The sequence below is a fragment of the Diadema setosum genome, chromosome 21 (genome assembly GCF_964275005.1).
Source record: "Diadema setosum chromosome 21, eeDiaSeto1, whole genome shotgun sequence".
NCBI classification, from domain to species: domain Eukaryota; kingdom Metazoa; phylum Echinodermata; class Echinoidea; order Diadematoida; family Diadematidae; genus Diadema; species Diadema setosum.
The window spans coordinates 17,764,013-17,785,039 of NC_092705.1; the positions used below are offsets into that span (position 1 = coordinate 17,764,013).

Consider the following 21,027-nt stretch of genomic DNA (forward strand, 5'->3'; position numbering starts at 1 on the left):
TCCATAATCCTGTGTTCATGTGGTTTGTTTTCGGAAATAAAATTCGACAGGTTTTCGTTACAAAGCTCAGAATTTTATGGAAATTCTATGAATGGATCGATAAGGTTTGATGGTATGACCCTTTATGATCAAGTCGCCATAATCCACAATCCCGAAAGATCAAAGATTACTGGTTACTGAACTTTGGCTGACATATCAAATTTTTGCTGTAACTGAGTAGCCACTTCACTGATTGTTCGTTTTCACTATATTTGTTATGATAATGAATGTTGTGTGTTCCTTTTTTCACTCTCATGCACCTTGACAGATAACACGATCATAGCACTTCGGACAAGTATTTACGTACAATACGCCAATGTTCACACATGCAATATTGGATTACAAACTCGTTTGAGCAGTGTAACCCCATCTAGCCAGCCATTAGAAGACTACAGTGGCACTGACTGCACTGTGTTCATGACGACTACTGATGATATGAGAGCCGTGACCACTCACCAAACAACGGAACACCCGCCATCACTGGGGGAAGTACGTTCTTTCGACGTCTCACCTCCCTGGTTCTTTATACCTTTGTTTGATCATGCACCACATACAAGCCATGACTTATCTGAGATAAGATACGGTCAATGTGACTTTAGGCTGTTCTACAATAAATATACATAATACAATATGGAGATGTTTACCTTTCTTCGAACTTTACGACATTAATAATTTTGATAACCTTGTTTATCTTTTTTTTTTCTTTTTTGTATTCCGACTTCATGATCACATCAAACGGTATACATTACAAAGCGACTGAGGAAGACAGGCATATAATGTTAATGAAGGCCTATGTGTTTCGATGCATGTGTGCGTGAAGGTGGCATCACGCTGTCCCGAAATTGACACATGATGGTCACACGAATATGGAATTTTCAATTGCGTACAGTGTCAAAAGAGACGGTCAACAGCAGGAGCAAATGTGATCTCTACAGAAGGTCGCGTGATGGCACCCAAGCCAAGCACGAAGACTACACATGTACACGAAGATGTGAAGCTTTATTAACAAATTTACACTAAGGACAAATGAAAGAAACACGATTGCTTCACGAAGATTTCGCCACAGCTCACGAAGTGGTTGCCAAAGCCTAAGATACCCAATGTTCATACGTTCAGAGGCGTATTTGTAAATTTTCTTTATCGTGTGTCCACCTTTGCTTAATCTTATGACAGTGTGATGCCTGCATGATACAGCATAATATATCACAATAATTAAGTGTTTTAGCATCGGTTCACTGCTGTTCCGCGTCTATGGATGGTTGCCTCTCCAAATAAAGTGGTTTTGCTACAGGTCCACAGCAATCTGATGAGGGCAGTGAGCAGCGAGTATCGTGGCATCGTATCGGACAAAATAATTTTGTGCTACTCAGCCATTCCTTGCTTGTAAATAAAATAAAATAAATCTATCACATCCTTTTGATATCAATTATAGTCCTCACCATTTACAACTGCGATTGGTTCAAACAACGTAGTCTCAACAGCTCAGGCGTCACCATCATTGTCGTCGTCGGCTCAAGCTGATTCTTTGTCAACAGTTAGTTTTGGCCCATGTGGCCAAATAGTCTATACACGTGAGTGTTTTGTTGTGTTTTGTTTTGTTTTGAATGTGTTTGGAGGAGAGAGCTCTGTTACCGACAGTAATGATATTGATAAACACTCAAAAGAAACAGTTAAGCAAACGGTTGTTCACCCTCATGCGTGACATGCCAGCAATGCAGTGCAAAGTAGGTCCCTACATAGATTTTCCCTCTCAATTTCATACGTGTGTCGTTTCAATTCATGAATGTGCATTCAAATTCATACAGCACATGCACGCAAATATATATATATATATATATAATATATATATATATATATATATATATATATATATATTCAGAATATGAATATATTCAGAATCCGAGCAATAAATTTCATTTAAGGAGCTTTATTTCGTTTTGGTCAAATCAAATTCACGCATTTCCAAATGCGAACATTGCATTCCTACTGGTGCATTCAAATAGTCCCGATTAACTTCAATCTCATTATCAGGTGATCGATTTCCTACTTCGTGCAATCAAAGAAAGAAATAAAATAGAGTTATGAAAGAGGGGTTAATGGGGTGAGGATGGGTGGAGAAAGGGCAAAAGTTTCGGATAAAGAAAGGACACCTTTCAAGAAATGTTTAATAATAAGGTTCAATCAGCAGTGCATCCAAACAATACGTGAACAAATTAAACTAACACCGTCTGACCGTGATGACACCGCATGCACTGAAAAAAAAAAACAGACAACACCTTATTAACACTATTACCACACAGTGCATCAATAGACAAACTTACACACATGGATATCATCTAACAGCAGACAATATGTATACAATGTTCATGTCATCAGTTTCAATGTAGTCGAAATTGTTTTTATTGAAGGTATTAATCAACCTCTCCCATAATATGGTCATTTGTACACAGTGCATGTTTTGCCTGCACAAACTACTATAGCTGCCTTTTTATCCTCGTGAAATTTTGGAACGAATGAGGTATTTATGCCAATATAAATAATCTTCATCATGAAGCCAAATCTATTCAAAGCTTAGCAAAAAAAAAAAAAAAAAAAAAAAAAAAAAAAGACACGCATACTCGGCCCCAAGCTAACTAGATACATTTTTTTTTTAAATTGAATGCACTGATTGGAGGCATTGAATTGCTTTTCACGAATTTCAATGACCAACGAGATTCCGTCGGCGGCTTGAGATGAATTTGAATGCTCTTGCGTAAGTGCGTATTCCTATATCTTGGATTTAATGACGCAAATGAGCAATTGATTGTTCCGATAGTGAATTTGAATGACCTCAGATTTTGAATTTGATTGCTGATTTAGTCCTGCGGCATGTAATACGTGAACTGAACGCTCGGAATAGGACCTTAAATTACAATATTATGCGATTTACCGAGAAAGCCAATACTTATACTGATCACGAAAAATGAGGCATCGCCGTTTCATACTGTCACCATAATCAGGACTTAATAACTGACAAAATTATAATGACAATTGCTTTCCCGTGAATTAAATGATTTCAGACCGCGATCTAGAATTCTTTTACTTACCTCTTAATTTCCCCATTCTCTTTTTTTAACCCCCATACCATTCAGCACTGTCTTTCACTTATACTCTCACGCTTCACTCTCATCATAATACCTAGAATCAGTCATCGTTGGTCTCTTACTTTTTTTTTTCTTCTTGGCCTCTCGCTATGATGCTTCATGAAATTAAGATTATTAATGTCCAAATTATAATAAATTCGGTCTACCATTTTGACACGTGCTTTGTTTCATTTCAAATTCAATCAAAACCTCAATAAATAGGCAATGCACAGGATACATATTGCCTACACCATCACAAAATAACTGATTCTATGTAAATGACAGAAAAGGTCTAACCTCTAACTCTGTTATCCCCTTTCTTCAGCAATTAAGCGTTCTTCCTTCTGCCATTTTCCATAAAGCTGTTATGTACATATCTGCCTTGACAAAAATAAAAAACACACACACGATATAATATGACACTTTACAGTAGTCTTAGGAAGTGAATCAACTCTCAGGTAGGCCTTGTGGCTCAACTCACCTAGATCTTAATTTCCAGACACAAATCCTTGTCGGTCGTAAAGTAATCTGCCCCCAAAAGTCTACATGCAGAGTCCCAGAGTCCGTGTGCTGTAGCTGTTCCCTTACTTTATTATATTATTACTTTATTTATTTATTCAGTCTTATTTCAACATTGTAGCCCCATCAGTAGGTAGGTACTGTTCTTCCTGGGGGCCCTGCACATACAATCATAGCAGATAACAAAACAATGACATTTACACTAAGTACAGCATACGTGGACGGGTACAGTTCTTCCACTGAACCCCATACATACAATCACACAATAACCATTACAATGACATTTATAAACATACTAATAAAACAAACGATACCATGCTGGACCTACGTATCTGATATAACTAAAAACATTTTTTTTTTTAACTTTTAAACAAAATATTATGTCTCTGAATGTGATAAGTACCTCACCCAAAACTAAAGGAGCCAACTCAATCTGCAATATTTTTGCAAGTTTCCTATTGAAAAATGGGAAAAATTTCTATTGTATATATAGTGCAGGAAATAATAATGGTAGGCCTACATGTAAAGACCCGAAAGGGTGGCTTTGGCACAGACTCTTTTACCACCGACATGGGTTTGTGCTTATACAAACTACCTGGGTCTTCCCAGAAGAACATGTCTGTTGCGTATGCTAAGGGGTTGTAAAAATGACAATGTCATATCGCGACCCCGTTGGCAGTGTTTTTAGAAAAAAGTCAAGCTCCATTCGCAAGCTTCGTTACGCGTTCCCGTTGGGGACAAGCAACAGGTGGGGTGCTGCTCTTGTAAATAAAGTGGTTGTCATGTATCATCCAATGATTTACAAATGATTGAAGTTGTTACTGCTGTATAGCTGTTGTCCGTTTTTCTGCCCATGTTTTTCTTGCCTCAACGCCGTTCAAATTATCTCACTTTTTCATTTCCCACCCCTTCTTTCAGAGAGTTTAGAGAACTGCTCCCCCAAACTATTCATTTGTAAGGATCCCTTGGTGGACATTGAGAACATCGTGGTGGAGAGCGTCCGTCTCGACTCAAGCTTCAAGTCGATGGACCTCACAACCTACGCTCAAGGTGTAGTGGCGTGTAACCGGCTGACATGTCACGACGTTCTTTACTACGTGTTGGAAGTCTATTCACGATCTGTGTGTCTACATGCCAATGGCACGGATCACGCTATTAGTGTCAGCATCTCCTACACGTGTAAGATTCGTGGCTAATTAAAGGTGTATGCTGTACCTCACTTTTTGTTATTTTGTGCAAAGAAAAAGGTATAGACAGAAAAGAGATACGTATGCGCATATTTCAGAGAGAGAGAGAGAGAGAGAGCAGTAAAATGCACTTTCTTTTATTTTTTTTTTCCTGTAGACCCCAGACGGCTCTAATGGACTGGACCGGGATTCAATTAAATAGTTATGTAACAAAACAAAATAATCATAATTATAATAGGACATATACTTTGCCTAATTGGCCTACATCAATGACAAAAAGCGGTATTCAAAGGACGATATTTTGTCTTAAGTATTTGGCTAAGAAAAACTAAGTAAAATGATTACTTTAAGTAAGTGAATACTCACATAATTGCACATTAGATGTTTTCTATTCAAAAGCATTGGTTAAGTGTTTGGCTTACTCCTCACATGTCACTTAGGACAGACAATAATATTCAAAGTTGCAAATCTGTTGCCTTCTGACGTGTTTCTGGAAATGGCTGAATTAGCTTTCTTAATCTTTACAATCAATTACAATTTGCCATCACCTTTCTTTTCAGCGAGAACATCCTCTTCTCAAATATCAAAAAGCATCGCTTTGATCGTGAAGGAATTCAATGCATCACCAAACTCAGCAAAACATGATAGATACAAGATATCAGCCGAGCAGCACAAATCATCCCATTGACCCATTTGATTAGGGTCTGCGCGGCACTACAGTTATATACATTTCTAGCTAAGTCAACGGGATACTATCAGCATTGAGGACATAATATGCTGCACTCATTATCTTCATAATCCGGCCGAAGATCTGACTAAACAAAGAGATCTTCACCCCAAAAGTAACCGAATTTTTCTGGTAACACCTAAATAGCCGTAGAGAATTCTGACGTAAGTGTAAGCAAGTTTTTACTATAGCTGTCATCTGGGTCAGTAAGATCTGAGAACTGTCTTGAATGAGGAATTAGCCGCATACATAACCAAGGCAACTACAAGTATAATCTGTACTTTTTCTTAAAAATATTGTCTCTGATATCTGGGGTTGATATTGATCACTCCGTCGTTACCACATTATCCATAAAATAACAACAACCAGGTTTTCATGCAGACAGGTTGCCAACGGTAACGAAAGTGCTGAAAATTATGCCCTTGATGGAATGCCAAGTCGTGTGTGATGATTGATTAGCATCGTTCTCTACGATGTTGCGATGATGCATGTTCCACAAAATGGTATCATATCGCGATTAAGATTAGCAAGAAATGAACAGAGTGAAAGCAATGTTTGTTTGTTTGTTTGTTTGTTTTTTGGTTGCTCCAGCAAGACTCAATCCAGAGGAGTCCTTTCAAAATCTTGCAAAGAATTTGATATCTGAATTCCATCTGGGAAATCTGGCAAATGTTACGTTGAAGGGAAGAAATGATTAATTTTCAAAACCAGATAAAAAATGCAGACAAATCAACAAACTTATACAAAGAAGGAAATGTGGAAGAAATGGGGCATTGTATACGATAAAATGATACTCACACTGTCAAGGTATAAGGACTGACAAAATAATGGTAATCTGGTAATAGCAATGCTAAATCAGATTAAAGACAATCCCATATCCAACACATGTTTCAAGAGCATACCAGGGAATTTATCTTTCTCCAGTCTACTGCAAAGTAAGAATCTTTGAAATTCACTACACGTTGGCACAAAGTGGATATCTTTTCATGCGCACACTATTAGTTTTCACAGGAAAATTCCATCAAAATCAACAGAGCTCATAAAGGATTATTAACTCTACCACTCAACTACTCAGCAAGTAATAATACCATCCCCGCCTTCCGCCATCAACGAAAATTTCATTTATATTAAATCTATTCATTCATCCACTCAATAATAATGTAGATGGGCCTGCAACCTATCAGTTGGCGGCGCGAGATCTATTGAGCTATGGCGCCGAAGGTTTCCATAGCAACTTTTGCGATGGGGTCAAAACTATTTGGTGGAATGGAGAAAGTCAACCTACAAACATCGATACTTTCATCTGCGAAGTGACAACAGAGGTAATTTCTTCTTCGTCGTCTTTTTGTTTATTATTCCACCCCCTCTCTTTCTCTCTCTTTCTTACTCTACCTTTCTCTGAATGCTCGTGGTAAGATAAGAATATGGGTGGGCGGAGGGAGTTTTTGACTAATAGCAAGTTTAGTACAGGACGTCGTCTGTGTGATCATTTTCCGGTGTTAGCATTGACTGTGCAAGAACACACACGCAGATATACACAAAACAGTGTGTATACAGAAAGTATACTGAACAGTCTGAGTACAGTGTGTGTGTATAATATAATTCAAATTCATACTATGGTTTCATACCAAAAAAGCAAAGGACACAGATTTCACATTTCAAATTGGTTTGGACATTTTTTCAGCTGAAATTGTTGTGTCATTTTGTCTTTCTTAATTTCTACATCTACGAATTACAATTTTATTTTGTCATTGTGCAGTTAGGATTGATTATCAAAACCAAAATAATTATAATTAGCACATTTTGTTGGTAATGTTCTGCTTCTTTTCATTCTTTTTTTCTCAATTAATTTTGTTCCAACACAACAGAGCCAGGACGACGAGGAGGCAACCGAAGTTACATTTGGTGGGTAGGCCTACTTGTAACACTCATTGATATACTATTCAAACTCTTTCACTTCTGTTTTTTTTTTTTTTTTTTTACAGAATAGAATAAACAAGTACTCATATTATTAGATTATCAAATTACTTAATTGTCACTTGAACAATCCATATCATTCTCAGTGCATTGCTGCGATTATCAAATGATTCAATTCAATTCAATTCAATAGTTTATTTATTTCCATCATCAAAAAAGAAAAGAAAAGAAAAAGTTGACATGATCCAAAGTGATACAATTTTTTTTTTTATCATGTCTCTTACACTCGTCTGATAAAGGATTTTTTTTTTAAATACAATATAAAGTATATACACGAATGATGTCGTAAAAAAGAAAGAATGCACTTTGCCATGGCAACAAAAATAGTAAATAATCACAATGATGGAAAACAGTGTTCCACTAAAAAAAAAACCAAGCTTGTAAGACGTGGAACACTGGAACAAAACAACAACAGCACCAATTTGTTATACCAATAAAACATTCATTTTAAATTCTTCTATATACTATTGTACATTTTACTCATTGATATAATGATGCTGATACTATGAACAATACTTACTAGGATTTTTATAATGCAAACGTATAAACTATGTATCATATCACATTTGTGGCACACACTATGGAGCCAGGTATGTCAGGAAAACTGAACGGAAAGGAAGATATGCAATCGGCCACAAAAAAAATAAAAACATAACGACGACAACAACAACAATAACACAAAACACAGAAATAACAGAACTTGAGGAAATGCACTCAGACAGATACTGGACAACGAAGAACGAGGAAAAAGGAGCAGGGAAGAATAGAGAAGGAAAAGGAGAGGGATGGAAAAGGTCTGTGGACACACTACAAAATCTCAAGGAAAAGTGAAACATGACGGGTTTTTTCATTGAACAGAATTAACTGGTATATTTAGAAATATTTTTTGAGTTTATACTTAAATATAATTAACTTCACAGATTCTTTTAGATCATTGTCTTGGGTCAGGTATAAACAAATGTATTTTGAGTGTGTACAGTTCTCACTAAGGGAAGATGAAATTCTTTAGATTGTCTCGTGGGATAATTATGTACGTGGCTGTTACAGTGAAATAAAGAATAAAATAGTTTGGGTAGATGGTTGCAGTTGTAATTAAGTGAATATCATTTTCATCTCCTCATCCAATCACCTAACCCGTTCGCATGTCCATGACAGCCTGCGAAGACGAATCGACTGCTCTGGGAGACAACCGGTTGCTTGGCAACGAGAACTGTGGAGCAATATTTGCTGTCTCCTCCCCTTCACTGTACGCCATGAATGGTAAGGACTGTACAAGTTAATGTAAAATACACAAATCTGCCGTTTGAATATATTTTCATAGGAGTCCAGAGAGGTTTTATTGGTGATTGTGTGGTCTAGTTTTATTTTCACTTTCGAATAACAAAAGGGGGCATTTCGTTTTTAATTCCGCAGCCATAGCCTCATTCCGTTCCGTCAGAAACACAGACGTAGTTGGAGGACATCTAAACGTGAGGCAAGACGGCTTCGACGATTCCGACAACTTCCTATCCATCATCAGCAACGTTCTCGAGATCCTTGTTAGCATCGGGAACGAAACAGCCAACTTAACCCCTCCCGACGACTTCATCGTCATCGATTTTACTGTAGATATAACAGTAAGTGATGCGTTTGTGCAGATATCTAAAGATTGAGAAGTGTATATGTTTCTTTGTCATTCAATTTTACGTTAAAGACACTCGTACTCACGATAGTTGTGATCGTCATGACGTAAAACGTTATTCAAATTCATTAATTGTGTATTCCTTCATTCATGATTATTATCTATTCGTTTAACAGATATTTCAAAGAAGTCAAGCCAATTTAAATAAGGAGCATACGATTTCAGGTTTAACCGCCCAAATTTATTCTCTCTTAATTCAAATCTCTTATCGTTACAAAATCATCTTTGAATTACTCACAAAATGTTTAATCTTCTGGGAAAGGCCTTCAAGCTCATTTTCATTTATTTGAATTCATTCCATACACAAATTTCGTTAAATGAGTCATCAAAAAGTAGACTAAAAGCAAATAATTTAAGTACGTGCGTACGAAATAGTTTTTCCACATTCGAGCTTCTTGTCCGTGCAAAGATATCATTCAGATTCAAATAAGAACCATAATGTTTAGCAAACTGCATCTAAATCTAGATGCACACTGCTTTGAAGTCTGTTCCGTCATTCACTTCCATGAAAGGGAAAGTATGTTCAAATAGGTGCATTAGATATTAGCTGCATCTTCCCGTAGTCCCGGATATTAAGAGTCTATACATACAGATATATATACAGTAATAGTACGCTATAGATGAATCCGACTTCAGAGCAATGTAACTTATGGCGGCCATAACTGGGGGCATCCAAAGAAGAACAAAACCACTGTCAATGGGTTACGCAATGAGCCAAGTGCGTAGCTTGTCAGTGCATAAATTATCTTTTGTTAAGCATACTTGAAGCCCCCACTTAGAAATTACAAGCGTACCACAAAAAAAAAAGTACCCAAATCGAGTTGGTCTATTCATTGAGTATGCAGTTTTCCTATCTATAACTCCAGCAGCTCTGCACCAAATAATCACCCTGTACGCTAGTATATCAGACTTACCGAATTCGTAAGAACAATTAATCGCCAATCTGAATGTCCTAAAAATAAATTGCCTGCGGATAAAGACAAATGGTATGCTTTGTGTTGAAAAAATGTCTGTAAATGAATTCCGATGTTCAGGAATTGATTCGTTTATTTAGAAATGAATTTCACTGACAGGATTAAAATAAAATAAAAAAACATGATATCGATCGTCAGACGATAGTTCCTGAATTTAAATGCGTCCATATGTATTTGAATAACATAAATATGTATTTAAAACGTATTGATAAACAAAAGTTGAAGAGATATACACAGAGCGAAAACTTGCATCACTGAAGGAAGAAGGAATACTTCGGAAAATATCATCAACATGTATACATGAGCAATAGGCTAAAATGACACAACGATGCAAAGTTTCGCATACACATTGCAACCATAATCATGAAGATCATGTTCTTTACATGTTATAAAGAGTTTACTTGCGTTGAACAAAGATAAAAAAGGAAAGAAAAGGAACAACTTTATTCGTTAATTATTTCTCATAACTGGCAATACTAACCATGTAGTTTACAGTGACATATACATTCTTCCTATTATGATGATATTGTCTCAGCTAGAACTTTCCTCTCAATTCGAGTATATATATATACATCCTTGATGAATGGTAATGACTTTTGCGTCATAAAAATCAAATTGTAGTCCTATAAGTCAATTTTCAGTGATATTGCAAATAAGTAACTTAAGTCAGCAATATTGATTGCCGATTTTCTGCTTCAGATCTTAATCTGACTTTGTGTAGGTGTGAGATGTTATTCATGAATGTTTAAAGATGTTGTGCGTAAGTGTGCGAGTGTGCATATAATACAAAGTGTTATTGTCTTTTGCCCATTTTAATTTCTAATCATGTTACATATAGTTACATTCAAATGAATTGTGTTGTCGTTGCCGATGAAATAGTCGGTATGTAGACATAAAGTACATATCCTCCTGAAGGTGTGATTGGTATTATGACGTATATTATACATTGAATTGAAGCACTGCTTTTTTGCTAACTTAACTATTTAACTGACAGATTTAATGGAAAAAAATGGTTTTATACATATTCCCAACAGTGTATCATTATCATCGCTGAGAAATAAAAAGCGTATTTTCAACAAAGGGTTTATTCAGTAGCAGTGATATTCTTTTTGCACAATTTCTGTACATTGAATTATTCCTCGTCGGCGTACACAGGTCTCCACAGACAAGGTTTTCTGTGCTTTTCTTGTAAACGAAAGGTGAGCTTTTGTTCCTTTTCAGTCACATTTCACATCGTGTTTGAATGCTAATCACACTCACACGTGCAATTTAAACGGAATTGGGGATAACATAAGAAAAGGCAACAACACTGCCGTTGTAATGAGTACTCCGGTGATAAATGTACAATTTGTTATTCATCCGTCATACCCCTTCAAAATGTCATTAAAATTCAATCATGTATGGGGACAGTAGCCATTTCTGTCGAAGCGTGTGAATATTGGCTGCACTAATGCACGCATGGTAATCAAGATAATAGTTGGACTCGCGTCAATCCATCAGACCGTAACTCTTTGCTCGATGCCACTCTAATTTACAACCTGTCTTCGTCATCCCTATCTGTCCCAGCCCGTACCCCTTTTATATTAATGGCAATGATTTGCTTAATCTCATAATTGATTGTCGGTTGTGGCGCCCTATCGCAGAGGTTCATTATAATGATCGATAGCTTTTCTCCATGGCCCTCGTCTATCGTATTATTAGAAAAATGGCAATGGAAAATAGCATACACGTGAATCTTCACAGCGATTACTTCTGTTTTGTATCCTATACGCGCTGAAATATTCACAGCATCATAAACGTCTACAATGTATTTTTATTTCACACACTTTAATTTCCATTTCTTTCTATTTTACTTGAATAAGTGCCGGGATCTGGTCCACAAATGGCTGCGAAACGATCTTTTCTAACGATACTGTAGTGCGATGTAGGGCCAACCACTTGACTAGCTTCGCCGTTCTCCTTTCTGCAAAGGTAAATTCATAACTTTCTACACATTATCTGTGTATGAATGCCAATTCTCCTCACTCTGCCTCTCTCGCTCCGTATCTCGTCCGAAGACGGTTTGTTGTTCCTTATCAACTATGACTACGTACTGCTTTTGTAAACAGTGTTCAGAAAGCTGTCGCTTCGTCTCTCACTTTCTGTCTGTCTGTCTGTCTATCTGAAGTTCTGTTTTGTGTGCTGAGATATTCCATGTCCATTATAATATACATGCCGTCGTTAGAACATCGGCCGAAAAAAAAAAAATGTTTTGTCGAAGGTAGAGGTTTTGTATAGTATAGTTTGAAAGTTTTTGTCAAGATGACTTGAAACAGATGTTACTCTCTCATCGTTTTTAATTTGTGATTGTCGTCTGTTAAACACTTTCTCAAATGTCACTTTTTGTGGATATAACAAATTTCCTTTTCCCCTGCCGTCTGTCTGTCTCTCTTTCTTTCCTTGTCAGTCTTTAAGCTGACATCTAAATATACAGAAACAAAACTGCAACAAAATCACACCTAACTTTATGATTGCGTGAAATGAATTATTGACAATAGAAGTTTTCTAGTGCCTTTTACCTGATTGACTATTGATGAAACGACATTTTGTAATCGACAGTACCTAGGTGCTTTATAAGCGGAATGTGTGGTACTATGCTCTAGACACCTCTGAACGGCGTCTTTCACTATATGGCCGTAGGCGGTCTTTATGATTGTTGTCTACAAAGAAGAAGGGGGAAAGAAATAGCAAAATACAAAATGACAAGTGTTTTATAGAAATCTCAGAGCTTTCGTATGTATGCAAGTCTGGTCCGAAAGAGGAGCTAAAAAAACATAAAATACAAACAAAGCAAAACACAAAAGCAAAAACAAAACAAAACTACTGTTCCAAGCATCGTCTTCTGTCAACAATTCTTTTCAACAAAGAAGCATGTGATTTCGTTGACCAAACAGATAAGATAGAGGGAAACTAAGTGCATGAATTATTTCATTCCAGCTCCAGGTGATGCTGCCTGTTTTGATTTTGCTGTTCTGTACTTTCATTTCAGCCACCCACAGGAATACACGCCAAAGTGCAAAGTATTCTGTCACAGACTCTGGGAGGTTTATCCATTGCTTGTCTCGTACTTGCTGTTGTTTTGTACTGCGTGACGGGGTAAGTGCTAATGCTCGGTTGAGTAATTATCATTCTTATTTATGATATTTTTATTCCAATAAAAATTGAAACAAGCGATTATTCAACCTCCCCTCCCCTTATGTGCGATAACATACACTCGCGTACACACACACACACACACACATATATATATATATATATATATATATATATATATACTTGTACATATATCTATAATATATAAATATATATATATATATACATATACATATATATATACAAGTGTATACTAATGTAAATGTGTGTGTGTGGTGTGGTGTCATGTGTGGTTTTGCGTAATGACCATCCATCATGTGATGACAATAATACGGGTAATAAGAAAACAAAGAAGATAAAGAAAAACACAGAAAAGTGAAATGAGACAATAATGATAATGACAGTGGGAAGATAAGAATGATGCAATAATGAAACAAAAAAATGGCAAACAGAATGGTGAATGTTTTTGTTTCTTTTGATCATATACTTTGTGAAATAATGATTGGCACACTGCCCCCCCCCAACTTCTTTTTCCATCAGTACATGGAAGTTGCTGAAGATTCAGATTCATATGAATCTCGCCGTATCCACTGCTCTAGGACAACTTCTTTTCTTGACCATGGCTGAAGACACCAGATACCCGGTAAGATGAGTGCGGGGGTTCCAGACAAGTCCTACATATCTCATGCTTGATTTTAATGGGCGATCCTGTTACCAATATCAGAGAGAGGTCAAAACCCTCTACTATTACAGCTATTCCAAAATGAAGAGTGAAGATTGCAAACTCCCTAATGGCGGATCATTGTAGACCATGATCTACTACAAACCCAACCCAGAATTCATTACACCGATTGTACGAATTTGTATCATGTACTATAGTATGAGAGATTGCAGGATAACCTCACTTGTTGATTCCTTATCACTGACATTAGTTTGATAATTCTCACAATATTGAACAACGTATTCCCAATAGAATTAAATCATAGGGTAATATAAGAGGTTAAAATCACTGAGAGGTACTTTTCAGCTAAATATCCTTTCAATCCGAGGTAACTGAATGTTCTTGGACCATTTCATTGTTTTTCATTCGTTGGTATCCCTGATCACAATCATAACTATTCAATTAGTACCAAAGGCATTCAAGATCTTTGCGAAATATTGATGATAAGTCATGTTGTTGTTGAATTTCATGTTCACTTGTCGTTTCACATTTTTAAACGATTCTGTCAACAGGTCCTATGCAAGTGTGTTGCCGTTACTCTGCAGTATTTGTTTACTGCAGCTTTGGCCTGGACAATGATAGAGGGCGTTTACCTGTACCGCACCACTGCAATCGGTTTCAAGCCGCTGCACATCGGCTATCTCTCCATGGTCGCATGGGGTAAGAGAACAGAGGAAATTACGTTAATTTATTCGGCGCTAAGTGCAGTAGCCGGGTACATCATTTTCAATATTGTGAAGCATGAAGGGCATCGTTATTACCTGTTTCAATATTAGATTGGCTCGCTGTGTCTACATGCCCTGTCTTCCGTTCGAGTTGCTCCGTCAAACTTCAATTATTGTTTGGCGTTTTTTGTTGTTTTTTTTTCAATGGCCGGCGGAACGGGGGGGGGGGGGGGGAGGGGGGCGAGTACCCACTATTTAATTTTTTTTTTACCCACTATTTTTGCACCATACAAAGGAATACATAAGATGTCACCACTTTGGCCCCCCCCCCCTTTTTTTTTTCTTTTTTTTTTTTTTTTTTTTTTTGCTTGTTAGCTCAGGAAATCCGGAAGTGGGGCCCCCACTTTTGAAAACGCTCCACCGGCCCTGTTTTGTTTTGTATTGTTTGTTTGTTTGTTTTCACTAGGCTTTTAGGAAATTGCATTGCAACATTATTGAAAATATTCATTTAATTTCATTGAGGTTTGTATGTGACTAATCACGATTTGCTCAAATATTTATGTGTGCCTTACTGTCTCTAGTTCCTATATTGATGGTGTGTATGCATTGCTCGCATAGTTTTGCTCATGATTGAGTGCAAGTTGATTCTGAGGTAACTGTGTGCTCCTATTCCTGTTTTTGGTTGTTGTTTTTTTTGGGGGGGGGGGTGTTTGTGTGTTGTGTATTTGTGTGTGTGTGTGTGTGCGCGCGCGCGCGCGTTTGTGCGTTAGTGTGTGTGTACAAATGATTTGAAGAATGTCTTTGTTCTGTTTGCTATTAAAGGTGGAGCTCTCGTGGTGGTTGGTGTGTCGTTTGGTGTCCTCTACGACGGATACGGGTCTACTAACTTGTAAGCTTAGACTCAATACAAAATATATGTGGTTCCCGTGACTCTCCCCCCCCCCTCTCTCTCTCTCTCTCTCTCTCTCTTCCTGTTTCTGTCACTTTTCTTCTGTGATGGTTTGACTTCTGTTATGCCAGCACTTCAAATGAGAAAGCATGCGTGATGACTCAACATTTAGGTTTCTGATTTCGAAGGTAATGATATAAATAATTAATTAAAATAATGATGTGATTTGTTGTTCCCCCAAAAGTAAACATTCAACTTATCCATAAACTTACTTTTTAGCGAATATTGCTGTTTGAGGGTCCTTCTTGAGACATACTGTACATGGTTACTTCTATGAAATCGAAAAATGCGCGGTTTTTTTTTTCATTCAGCATGACACTTTTGACGAAACAACAAGAAATTTTCTTTTTCTTGTCCAGTATGATTTAAAGTGTTACGCTGAATGACGAAATACACATTCTCCGATTTTATAGAAGCAACCACAGTAGATGGAAGGATCAAAGGATAGTGCAAGTGCTGGTGAAAATGAATCTTCAAAGTGTCTACTGTCATATAAAAAGGCTTGGAAAAATGAAGAGAAGATTGTCATAAATTTTAGTTTCTAAACAAAATCAATAAAGAATAAATATCAATAAATAAATTGTTTTTCACAGTGCGATACGCCTCACATACAAGAATGAACGCTGTAATTACAAGAATTTGGAGCTTCTTTCGTGATTTGTTCATACTTTCAGGAGGTTTTTATCTTAGATATTTATTTATATATTATTTTTATATATCAAATGCATGTGATTGCTGTTCATAGTAATCAACATTTCATTTGCAGATAAAGTTGGGAGCTGTTTCAAATCAACACGACTCCGTTTGTAACTTCAACAAAGAGAAAAATAGATTTGTATAAACAACAGTATTTCTCATAATTACCCATGTCATTTTAATAGCGTATGATTCTTCCTCACCCCTTAGTGTGTTGACATTTTGTAGTTTTACTTTAATTTGCTTCGTTTTAAGTCCTACTTATATTCTTTGCCGCGTAATCATCGTTCTCTGCTCTCTCTGTAGTTGCTGGCTTCGTCACCAGGACAACACAATTTACGTATTTGTGGGTTGCGTTTTTGCTACAGTGCTGGTGAGCATCAGGTTGATTCATTCCGTAATTGCTTGCTTTTGTCTGCTCCCATCCTACGCGCAAGGCTGAGCAATTTGTATAGACTAGTTTCTCATTAGCAATTTAGGAGTAACGCTCTACCGATTATATTCATGATAACCTCGTTTCATATACCTTCCATCTATTATTTTCTGACTGGCCGACTCTGGCCTTAGCCATTATGAGAGTATAGAAAAGAGAAATAAAGATAATGACAGTATAAAAAACAACATAACAAGAAAATTACCAATTTCGAGTTCAACTGAACTTCCCTTTATTCCTCGCCACCCCCCCCCCCCAAAAAAAAAAGTACACAAATTTGAGAGACACATGGAAAGTAACACATTTTGACAAAAATGTAACGTCATCACGTCTGTGCATTTTATATCTATAGAGGTTACAACGACACACGTACATCTTACAAGTGCCACTGATATGCCAACGAATTCATTCCCATGTCGATGCAGTCAGTTCTCCCCGAGTTAATTGTGGTTCAATCGCCAGGCATATTTAAAGCTAGAGTAAATGACTCTGGAGCAACATGTGGGTTCAATTCTTTCAAAGAAAATAGATGTTTACTTTCTTGTCTACTTTTACACTGATGTCAAGTTGTGCTGGTGCTATATCTTTACGTGATTCATACATAATTTCCCATATTTCAGTTTAATGCCGTGATGCTGTGGTTCGTCATGAAGTCGTTCATGTCTCTGAAGGCGAATTCACAGAAAGACAACGTCAACAAGCTGAAGTGAGCATTCCTAGATTTGTCAAAGCATTATGTTGCAAATTCTTTAATCTATACCCTGCTCCGATGAATTCTACTGTGAAAAAAAACTTGAAAGCCAAATGCGAGATCCTATTGGAGAGAGGCAATGAGTTGACAATAGATTCAATGCAAGAATCCAGTTGCCTACAATACTTTCTGCATGATTAAAGTGTTTACAGTAAGTAGAGCTTTCAAAGGCCGCTGACCACCCCCTCCTTTTTTTTCTTTTTTTTTTTAAGTGCGGGGACGGGAGATAAGGACCGAGAGTTCCCCCCCCCCACTATAACGAAGAGAATCTAAGAACGAAACCTTCCTTTGATATGAGTATTTTGACCCCCCCCCCCCATTTTTTTTTTTTTTTTATTTCGATATCATTAGACCCCAAAAGCATCTCACCCCTTCCGGTTCAGGGGCCCCTGATACTATTTCTTCCCGGGAAGGCGCAATTATATGATTATTGTTTTTATTTTCTTTTGCGATATTTGATTTTTGCGTTGTTTTGTCCTAATGTAGACACTTGAGAGGTTAACAATTTTTAAGTGCCCCTAGGAGGAAATCCCTTACCATCTCTGCTGAATGCAGGTACCGGGGAAATAAGAGGTCAAGAGTGTTATCCACTAAGTCAAATCATATAATAGCTGCAAACGACAACATTTCATGGCTTTCCAGCATGCCAATTCATATAGGGAGAGCTAAGGACATTGCTATTATGTATAATCGCTCACTATTGTAATGTTTTGTTGTCTCTGTGCATACCAATAGTCTCACTATGGCTTTTAATCATTCCATCATTTGTATGACGTACATGACGCATTATTCATCACCGCAATATCGGCCTTTTCACATCGTTATCTTTATTTTAAAAGAATAACTTAATTAATATATTTAACTTTTCTTCCTACCTTTATGTCTCTGTACCTCCCCCCCCCCCCTTCAAAAAAAAAAAAAAGTCTAACTCGCCACAAATTGGTCATAATTTATTCGCGCAAGCTAGATTGAATTAAGGTAGAACAGGTGGTAAATACGAATAGTTCGTTGCTAGATTATAAGAGCAATGAAAATATCCTCAAATTGGAAAAAACGGGGAAAAACTTTTCATATCGTACTTTGGGGCGACAGCCAACATTAAAAAAAAAAAACTGTGAAAATGATCACTTCATATCAATATAAATGAACGGTCTGTCCTACAGGGCAACGGCTCGAGCCCTTCTCATCCTTCTGCCTGTTCTTGGGCTGACTTGGGTAGCAGGAACCATTACCAGCATTTCCAAATCTGACGACATTATCTTTTTTCAGTATCTTTTCATCATCGCCTTCAGTTTGCAGGTAACCTTTCAAGTATAGATGCAATGTGCAAATCTTCCACAAATGTACATATATACCTATACAAAGTTACCTTTAGAGTACGTGTTGTGTTATGTAGGTTCTTACACAAACACACACAAACACGAAATTTATGCTTGCTTGTAAGATGTGAATACCGAGAAGCTATTATTAAACACGTTTTAACACAAAATGTGCCGTTGTAACGAATGGAATGACAAACGTCTAAGAATACATGTAAGAACATAACAAAATGATTGCCATTACATTGAACTATAAAAGAGCGGTGTGGCATTATTCTCTTTGTGTGTCGTTCATGAAATGCCTGAAGCTGGATGATGCCTTTGCGCATACTTATTCATGTATACCTTGCCTCTTTTCAATATGTGCCAGCTATTTCATATTATTATCATGTTTATCACTTTCGTTATCTCTACTAATATTGTTATCATTACCATCGTAATTATCAATTTCTGTGGTAATTCCCTAGTTCGACAGGGCAGGGAAAAGTCAGCTTATCGATAACTATAATCATGCCTTATCATAGACCTTATATGTCTAATCACTTCAAAGGGAATTTCTCTTACTTTACTAGAAGTGAAGTGAGTTCGTTTCAATACGTTCCTCCATACGTGGGCATAACGGCTTTAAGTTTACTCCAAAAGACTTGACAATGGTAATAAGTGCTTTGCCAAAGAACATTTCTGGCGGGATGGGACTCTAACTGGGTGCTGCAAGCATCCATGAAAGCTATCCTGTGGTCTCATCAGCCTGGTTGTAACCGTTCATCTATGGCAGCCCTTTGAAACTGAACTCGAGAATAATAACTCCAACGATAACATGATTAGAGCACTCTTCAATATATTCATTGCTTGATCTTGTTTTAAGGTGAATCGTTTCTAAGTTACGAAAAAAACATTGAAAAGGAGAGTGGAACTGTTTATGTTCATGTTTTAATTTCCATTCTTTTACAGGGTGTCTGTATTCTGATTTTCCACTGCCTCCATGTTCCAGATGTAAGTACATTTTCTTGACAAAACTAAGAACTGGACAGCAAAGACAAGAATCTTCATGTGATTGTTTGTCAATGGAAGCTTTGATTTAAAAATTCAGGAGCTGGAGCGTCATGTTTTGATTGATGTCACAGTTAGCTGAGCTACCACGTGTTATGAATATTAATATGTTCAGCTCATGATCTCTTAATCTGTGAGTCCGTATGTACGCCTTTTGAATGCAGCTGCGATAAGAAAACTTCACAGCACTCTACGTTGACTAATAGTACTCCCCGTTCAGATGTGTTCGGTTTGACATAGTTAATGTTCTGCTTCCAATCGATATTCTCTACGCTCTATAATATTTCAAAAAGTATTACGCTGTTCCACAAAGTGCCAGTTAAAGAATTATATTCTGACAGTGTTAAGCATAAAAGCAGAAAGTCAGTAACTTTAGAATCTCTGGCTGACAGACAGACGGAGTGTTTGTTATCATTCTACAAGCTTTCTATTTTTAGTGGGTCCTTTCATTTTTCGAAGTTTGCGTAAGGCCTATATTGTTATTCCATTTTCATCACTTCAGTTTTTATCACAACGTATAATTACTGCAAGGTTCTATCAATTTTTGACACTCTTCTCGGTTTACTTCGTTTTGCTTATGAAACCTTATTCTCTGTTACCAGAGAAAGTGAAATATCAATGGTTTTTTTTTTCTTTAAATGATGTAAAATTTGAATTTAATCATTTTGCAGGTTAAGAGTGCTCTTCAGCTGAAATACCGTCGCCGTGTCAAAGACAGCACTTGGGTTTCAAACAGCAAGACTGCTAGTTCGACAGCTACGTCAACGATGTAGTTCGATGAGGCCGATGACAAGAAAGTTGTGGACAGAAGGACGTTCTAGAAGAGCTTATATTTTGCTCTCGATTTGGCTAATCAGAATGTCAGATTTTTTGAGTGGTTTCTTCTTTTAAGAGGATTTTTTTTTTCATTTGTCCATAAATGCATGACCCTGTATCACAAAATCAGCAAAGATTCCGAAACATAGATTTCTATGAGCACAATATATTGTCTATAATGTGGAGTGTATAAATGTAATGTACAATGGACTTATAGAATGTATATAATGAAACATACACACTCTGGGGAAGGTACTAACTGAGGAAAG

General features: G+C 36.9%; 1 protein-coding gene across 1 annotated transcript; it reads left to right on the forward strand.

Moving 5' to 3' along the window:
- The first annotated feature begins 456 nt into the window (after positions 1-456).
- Positions 457-20,715, forward strand: LOC140244147 (adhesion G protein-coupled receptor L4-like). The gene is made up of 18 exons (XM_072323776.1): positions 457-528; positions 1,472-1,610; positions 4,599-4,859; positions 6,759-6,916; positions 7,463-7,499; positions 8,727-8,831; positions 8,985-9,187; positions 11,382-11,425; positions 12,089-12,197; positions 13,255-13,361; positions 13,899-14,001; positions 14,592-14,739; positions 15,567-15,633; positions 16,696-16,762; positions 17,443-17,528; positions 18,737-18,872; positions 19,844-19,885; positions 20,614-20,715. The coding sequence occupies exons 1-18, from the start codon at positions 457-459 to the stop codon at positions 20,713-20,715; spliced, it is 1,986 nt and encodes a 661-aa protein (XP_072179877.1).
- Positions 20,716-21,027: the final 312 nt, after the last annotated feature.